The sequence below is a fragment of the Triticum aestivum genome, chromosome 4D (assembly GCF_018294505.1).
Source record: "Triticum aestivum cultivar Chinese Spring chromosome 4D, IWGSC CS RefSeq v2.1, whole genome shotgun sequence".
Lineage (NCBI taxonomy): Eukaryota > Viridiplantae > Streptophyta > Magnoliopsida > Poales > Poaceae > Triticum > Triticum aestivum.
Genome location: NC_057805.1, coordinates 15,346,437 through 15,354,820, shown reverse-complemented (window position 1 = coordinate 15,354,820; position 8,384 = coordinate 15,346,437). Strand labels below are relative to the sequence as shown.

Below are 8,384 nucleotides of genomic sequence, written 5' to 3'. Positions count from 1 at the left end.
CACCACACGCACGCACACACGCACACCTACGCCATGGACCCGACACGCCCAGCTCGCGCCCATACACGCGCTGGACGTGCCCGACTCGTCGCCGCGGCTTATTCTGGCCAACACTAAGCCCCTAAGCCGCCGCTCAGAGGAGGCAGTCGTCCTCGACGCCGGCGTCCACCAGCAGCGCGCGCTCCGCCGCCGGCTCCTTCCGCAGCTTGGGGCACTCCCTCTTGAAGTGGCCGCGCTCGCCGCACTTGTAGCATCGCCCGCGGCGCTTGTTCCCGCCGCCAGATGCCGTGCTCGCCGCCCCGTCGTCGTCATTGTAACCGCCACCGCCTTGACGTTGCTGCCGCGCCTGCCACTGCGCCGCCGTGTACATCAGCTCGCCGTCCGCCCGTTCGCCGCCCGCCTATCCACGCCGTCGCAGCCTCTCCTCGAACGCCTTTAGCCGCCCGAGAGCTTCCTCGGACGGCATGGAGTTCACGTCGCAGAACTGCTTCATTCCGGTGACGTTGGCGTACAAGCGATCCGGGACCGAGTCCAGGAGCTTCTTTACCATCGCCGAATCCTCCAGCATCGACCCCAGCCCGGCATAGCGAGCCGCCATGCCGCTGATCTTGCCGGCGAAGGCGTCTAGCGTTTCCCCGCCCTCCATCCGCAGCAGCTCGAAATCGCTCAGAAGCGCCGCCCTGACGCGATCTGCTCCGACGAACCGCGCCTTGAGGCTGCTCCACACCTCCGATGCCGTCTTCTTGGATGCTACCTGCAGCAGAAGATCCTCCACGAGCGCGCCGAGCAAGTACGCCTGCGCCGGCTTGTTCTTCTTGGCGATCACCGCCGCTGCCGCGTCCTTCGGCATCACCACCGCCTCCCACAGCCCGGCAGCGTCCAGGTTGGCCTCCACCTTGATCGCCCACGTGGTGTAGTTGTCCCCAGTTAGCATCGGGACCGGCGCCGGCAGCGAGCTCCCCGACCCGCCGGCGTATGGCACGATCGACATTGCCGGCGATTGCCTCCCGCAACATGGCTCTAATGCAATTGTTGGAACCAAAACCCTAACCCTAGCTAGCCCTTGCTCCCCTCTCTCTCTCTCTCTCTGTGTGTGCGCGCGCGCTTGTTCGAACGATCAGAGGAAGAAGAAGGAGGAAGGAGGAGGGCACGATGAACCGGGAGCTTTCCAGCGCACGAACGCCCGCCGCAAGTACGATGTTTCCTTGAGCGCGAACTCAACACCTCCGCCGTTACAACAATCGACGCTGCGATCTTATACCCGGGCCAGCGCTGGGCCACAGCCCCCACGCCTCTACCCACTACTGCGCCTGGTTCGGCCCACTCCGCGCACTCGCCGCGCCGAGCCCGCAACGAACCAACGCGATCACCGGGTCTCGATCGCTAACGACTTCGCCCCACACACACACGCGCGCGGTGTACACATGCATGGACACGCCCGCACCACACACACACACACGCACACGCACACCTACGCCACGGACCCGACACGCCCAGCTCGCGCCTATACACGCGCTGGACATGCCCGACCCGTCACCGCGGCTTATTCTGGCCAACACTCATGACCGCAATAGAAACTGCCACGATTTCCTTTCCATGTCTTGGAGGAAGCCTGACTCGAAGAGAGGACCACCATGCACAGACCAAATCAAGAGAAGGGATCAAAGACCCGACGACCCTAGAACCCAAAAGCCTAAACCAAACCTTATGAGGAATAGGACACCGGACGAGCAAGTGAGCACTAGTCTCATGGCTTGGTGGCAAAGAGTGCACCGAGGGTGATTCAAATCTCTCTTTGTCAGCCTATCTACAGTGCAACATCTGTCACGCATAACCAACCAACAAAAGCATTTCTCCTTGGGTGGAGCGATGTTCTTGCACAGGGAATTTGCATAGTCTGCCTATATTGAACCAAATAAGAAGCCCTTGTAGGTTGAACTCAGCGAGTAGCATCCATTCGCTGTGAGACGCCATGAGAATTTATCCACCTCTAAAGTAAATGCCGACATGTTCTGAATTGCGGCCCACTGGCTGAGATACTCCACAATTGCCCGTACGGACAAAGTTCCATGAATGTCACAAACCCATCGATTATCCAGTCTCGCCTCTGCCATAGTTTTGGATTTGGACCGTCGCGCATGGACGAACGACCGCATATGTGGAGCTACAGATGTCGGGTTGCGACCAAGTAGCCACCTATCATGCCAGAAACTGGCCCTCTGCCCATTGCCAACTTCACATCGCGTAGCCACGAGAAACAACTCACGAGTTCGCACTGAAGTAGTTACATTCATCTCAGATCAAGATCTGATCGAACCCACTCCCTCCATCCAGAGCCATCAGGCACGAAGAGCATGATTAAGCAACTGAAGATTGTGTATACTGACCCCGCCAAACTCGGGCAGTCGACACACTTGCTCCCAGACCACGGGGATGGCTGCCCTTGGCTTCTTTAGATCCATGCAAAAGAAACACTCTAATGATTTTGTTGACACTAGAAGACCCATTGCAGCAAATTCATATAGAGAAAGCATGTTATTACTAAACAGTAAAATGGAGCTACCTACGCCCTCTCTCAGCGTTTTGGCACCACCAGCCATCTGATTATGCTCACAAACGGACCAGATCAATTCATAGGGCTGCTGCTCCGTGGATCCATCTGGATGAATTCACGTGAAGCGGGCTGTGCGCTATGGGCGGCCCGTCACAGCGTGTGTACTGGCCGATCCAACCTTTCCGAGCCGCTGCTCCTCGAGTTGACTTGGACGGCTTGTCGTTAATGGGTCCGAAATGACGTGGGCTGCGCGGTTGCGAGAGGGGTGACTATTTAGCAGCCCTGGTGGTGCAAGGAGTTGATGACCCAATGATTTTGGAGTCGATAGCCTGCGGGGAGGCACTTTGTGCAGCTGAGGATCTTCTGTTGCAGAGTTTTGTGGTCGCGTTAGACGCAAAACAGGTGGTGAGAGACATTGCTGGAGGTTCCCACGGCAAACATGGCGCAATTATCAGCGAGATCAAAGCCCGTTCTACTGCTCTTTCCTGTAGTTTTATTTTTGAAAGTCGAGACAGTAACGTAGAAGCTCACCGCTTAGCTAGATACGCTCTTAATCTAGCACCTATGCGTCATGTGTGGTTTGGCCAACCACATGATGTAAGCATTATCCCACTTTCTGGAATTCGATAAATAAAGAACTGGCTTTCCCCTAAAAAAAAATCCGCGAGGCATCACAAGCTTCTTCTACTGAAGCGTCCCGAACCCTCCCGAGAAGGTTTCTGAGCTGCTCTTAGCGGCGATGGCAGCATGGGACGAACAGTTAGTCCGGGGAGTCTTTCTGCCCATTGATGCCGAAGCAATATTGAAGATCCCAGTTTGCACTAGGAACACAGAGGATTTCTGGGCTTGGAACCCTGACAAAAAGGGCATGTTCATAGTGAGTTCAGCATATAGATTTTTGGTAAATACAAAATATACGAGGGAAGGATGGTTGCATGAGCTTGCTGGCTCATCGAGCAACGATCATGAGGAGAAAGATTGGACGAAGCTTTGGGGGCTTACAGTCCCATCAAAAATCAGAATTTTCCTATGGCGCCTCGCACGACACTCTTTACCAAGACAGACGTGATGAACAAGAGAAACATGGCAACCAGGGATGCATGCCCGCTGTGTGGGGTGCAGGATTCTTGGCGCCATGCGCTTATATCATGCACTATGGCAAGGAGTACGTGGTCATTGGCGGAGCCGGAGCTAGTATCAAAGATGACAGAAAATGTGGAGCCTCGGGCAAAGAACTGGCTGTTCGAGTTAAGTGAAATATTGAATCATTGCTCGTTTACCTCAATGGTTATCACTCTTTGGGCCATCTGCTTTGCAAGGAGGAAAGCAATCCATGAGGGTATCTTTCAATCTCCTCAGCAAACATCATCGTTCGTGACATCGTATATGAATGAGCTGAGCCAGCTGGCCCCTGTTGCGCCAAGGCAGGTCCCAGGTGCTGCCCAACATAACTCTCCCAATTCCTGGATTGCATCACCGGTGGGAGTGGCGAAGTTGAACGTGGATGCAGCGATTTTGCGCAACAAAAGAGGAGGAGCGGTGGGTGCCGTTTGCCGAGACCACACAGGGCTTTACCTTGGCTCCTCGGCCATCCTGGTTCGAGGTATCATTGATCAAATGATTCTTGAAACTTTTGCTTGCAGAGAAGCATTGGCCCTAGTAGATGATCGAAACATCCAGAGAGTGATGGTGGCATCAGACAGTTTGGGCGTGGTGAAGGATATTAATTATGGTATTAGAGGCCCTCACTCAGCAATAGTACATGAAATAATAGAACGTAGTAGTAGTTTTCTTTTGTGCTCTTTTGTTCATGAGCGTAGGAACCATAATTTCGAAGCACATAATCTCGCCAAATCGGCCTGTAATCTAGGCTTAGGTAGACATGTTTGGTTGGGCACTCCTCATGACCCGAACCGTGTACCTATGAACATTATCGTTGAGTAATAAAGTGGGGAGATTTCTCAAAAAAAAAAAACTAAAGCGTCCCATCCCCATCCGTGCAGCCGGCGACGGTGATGAGCCCCTGGTTTGACTGTATCTTTGGCCTCCTTGGCGCAACCTCCCCAGCGATGCAGCAGTAGCACTGCTCTTCATGGACACAAACTCGATGATGAAAGAGAATGGTGCAAAGGAGTCACCAGTGGCCTTCTCGGCCACCTCCTGGCTGCAAAGTGTAGCCCGTGTGAAGATCTGGAAGGATAAAAAGGAGCAATGGAGCCGCAGACAGCTGCTTCACAACCAAAGATGGTTTGTCTTCGAGGAGTTGGGTCTGGTAAACCTGATCATTTGTCGGGCCGGGTCGGGTTCGGGCCGGGCTTGACAAAGCCCGAAGAAAAAATCCGACGGGCCGAGCCCGGCCCGAATGTCAGAAAGTGGAGCCCGAGCCCGGCCTGAATGTCGGGCTTCGGGTTCGGGCCGACGGGCCGGGTTGTCCATGAACAGGTCCTCTGATCCATCCCAATCTCCGGGTTGTCTCCAATTTTTTTTCGGAGCAGACCTCAAACAGGTACTAGCCTCATCTTGTTTCTCTCACCTCATCTCGTGTATAGATGTCGGTTTCTTTTGTGAGATACACTGCATGCATTCGTGGAACTGCGTGGGTAGTGCTCAGGTAGTCATGTTTTTCATTTCTGGTCAATCAAAATATTATGTGATACTTCAAGCTCCTGCAGATTTTGATTTGCAGCTTGATGTTGGGACACGGAATCTCGGCAAATATATAGTGTGTAGGCGTAAATTTACAATTATTTACCGGCGTGTGCAAATCCGTGTTCTATTGTTTTATATACTGAATATGGCTTCGTTGCACCAATTAATAACCACATTTTCTTATTAGCTAATTGAACGCCAAACTTTGAACAAATATGTCATGCTACATAGATACCGATTTTCCATATATTTTACCCCATATATTTCTTCTAAATTTCTATTCTTTTCTTGAGGACGGACGGGCGCGGCAACACGCGTATTCATGTTCTAGTAAATAGTCATAGCTGAGAGAACCGCCTTGAACAACACAATCTCCCCATTGTGGGTGAGCATAGAGGTCCACCATATAACTAAGCGGTGAGCCACTTGACTCAAATATGATGATACACTTCGCAACAAGAAAAGAAAAAGAATGAAACATTAGAAACAAGATCAATTTTAAGTAGCATGAATCTCAAAGCAAAAACGGACGGTGGATCCATGTACAAGATATTCCGTGCATGGTAGAAAAACCACTCTCATGTTTTTTGGCACATTCTTGAGATTGCTACAATACATGGTACATTTTGCATTCTAACAATGTATTCACGTAATTTTGAGAGCATTTTTTCAGAATGATTTCGAGATCGCTCACCATGCAGTCGTGACGTAAACTTTAGAACATGTTTGACTTATAAAAGGTAATGGGACAAATATACGAAAATGCTAATTATATATTCTGTTCAATGAAAAGAACAAAGACGACAATAAAAAGTAGTACATACAATTCCCCATATTGGATCTGAAGGCTAAACCATGAGGCTAACTTATTCTATCTTATTATAATTAACTGCATGCGAGATTAACACGAAGCTTGAAGACATGTCTTCTGATGAGAATTATTAAGTATTGCTGGCATGCATATATTGAATTATATATTGATCATTTCAGGGCAGGCTCCCAGGAAATTAAAACCCAGCGGCGAACTTGGACTTGAGAAGTTCCACGACCCCGGCCTCCACCCGGAGTGCCTTGGTGAGCACTGGCGTTGGGATGGGTGGGTTGGAGCCGAACAGCGTGAGGGGCACAAAGACGATGCCGGGGTTCTGGCTGTTGAAGGAGACGACCATGGAGGCCTCGGTCTTACCGACGTTGAACTGGAAGTGCATGAGGCCCCGTGGGATGAGGAACGTCTCGCCAGCGCGCACCACCCTGGAGTATAGCTTGTTCCCGGAGTCAAGGCTGCCAAGGATTCCAACGAGAAGCTCACCTTTCATCACGATGCCGATCTCGGTGGCACGGGGGTGGATGTGCGGCGGGTTGGTGCCCCCCGGTGCGAAGTCCACGCGGTTCATCGACACGCCTAGCGTGTTCGTACCGGGCCACTCGGCCACGTCGAGCTCCGTCACGGCCGAGCCGTTCGGGGTCGACGTGTTGCCAGCCTTGGCTAGCTTGGACGAGAAGAGGAAGTCCTCGCCGGCCTCCGACATGGGCTTGCACGGATGCCCGTTCACCGAGACTGCCTTGCCGTCGAGGTCGGCGACGCAGAAGTCCTGAAGAGGGTCAGGGTCGGTAGCCAGGACGGCTGGAGCTAGGAGCAGCATGGCCAACAGGCCAGCCGCTAGGGTTTTGGAGTACCCCATTGCTTGCTATGCAAAGCTTAGCTAGGAGTGATCAGCTAGAGTTTGTTGATGGAGAGTGTCTAAGGCACTGGTTGCTGCTGCTGCTAAGCTGTGGTGGATGAGTGAATGGTGAGGCATATGGAGTCCTTTATATAGGGGATTGATGCAAGCAGTGGATGCATGGAGCTAATTAAGCTATGCATGTGCATGTCGTCACTGCATGCATTTGCAAATGGACACACGAGGCAAGGCAGCGAGTTTATTAAAGATATATTACTTGCGTGGCATCAGCTAGCTTGTGATGAAAATGGAGATGGGGGCAGTCAGAGTCAAGGCCACTGCCGGCTGCTAAGGAAATGGGACCAACGAACAGACACAAGGAGGAGGTGTATCTCAATGGAGTATTGCGCTTGGAAACGGGTTCATAATATTCGTGCACACCATTATTCGTCAATCATGCATATGGGTTTGGTCTAGGCTTATCAAGTTCAGGGGCGTGCTGATGGTGAAAGGCCAGGGTCTTCATTCAACAGCAAAAGAGAGAAATGCCAGTGTCCAGGGGCTGCATGACGACATGCAAGATGAAAAAGCTAGCTACGTGCCGTCTCTCAAGTCTCGACTGAACTAATAAACACAATTAATGAGTTCAATACTTTAATTAGATGCACAGGAAATCATAATTTGCTATGTTGAAGGCCTTGGCATTATTTCTCAGCAAACAAAGTGAGTGATCACGGTGCGAGGATTTCTGCTAGGTTAATTATGCATTTCTGCTAGCCCATGGTTGAAGTTGGGCGAGCGCGACGTGTGTTGGCATTTCAAGCTTGCTAACTGGCCGGTCTCGCCGCCGGCCGGTTTATCGTATGGCATGATCGTCAGAAATGGGAGGCTACTCACCGCGGCGTACCTACCCTGAACTGAACCTGGCTACGCTCTCTCTCAAATAGTTCTCTCTTTGTTTTGTTTCTCTTTTTGATCGATGACTTGTTGCCAATAATATATAGTAGCACGTTGGCGCAGAGACGGGATTCTCATTGGCTACTACTGATCGATCAGTCAGCAAATCAAGTGCAGATATGGCGCCCTGCTTGCCTGTCTCCTTGCAGTTTAAATATTAGATCACGGAAAATATGGCGCCAGCGAAACAACAAAAACATGGTTGTCAGTGGCAATCAACGGGCCTGTGCCGTTGCAAGTCAGACTTTTCTGACCGTGATCCATCCAGCTCACCAGCCCGCCTCTCCCTGTCTCCAGCCTCCGAATGTACAATATTTATTACATATAACTTATTTTTACTAGTCAAATTTATGGTAAAAATTTGGCAAAAAAACACGAAAGTATCTTACAAACCTGGATGGGGATTGGGAGGGGGAGTATACGTAGAGTTCTTTTTAATAGATGTTTCTCACCGACCACAATTCAGAATACATTTTTCTGTATACATATTGTAGGATCCTCATCTAGAATAACAAAGTGGGTGATATATAGTAATCTGTTTCTCTCAACATGTACACATGTCA

General features: G+C 51.1%; 1 protein-coding gene across 1 annotated transcript; it reads right to left on the bottom strand.

Moving 5' to 3' along the window:
- Positions 1-5,958: 5,958 nt before the first annotated feature.
- On the bottom strand, positions 5,959-7,060 carry LOC123095769 (oxalate oxidase 2). Its single transcript, XM_044517333.1, has one exon. The coding sequence runs from the start codon at positions 6,883-6,885 to the stop codon at positions 6,211-6,213; it is 675 nt and encodes a 224-aa protein (XP_044373268.1). The 5' UTR covers positions 6,886-7,060; the 3' UTR covers positions 5,959-6,210.
- Positions 7,061-8,384: the final 1,324 nt, after the last annotated feature.

What these genes read in the sequence shown, in the direction of transcription:
- LOC123095769 (XM_044517333.1), bottom strand. Translation starts at nt 6,885, where the DNA reads ATGGGGTACTCCAAAACCCTAGCGGCTGGCCTGTTGGCCATGCTGCTC.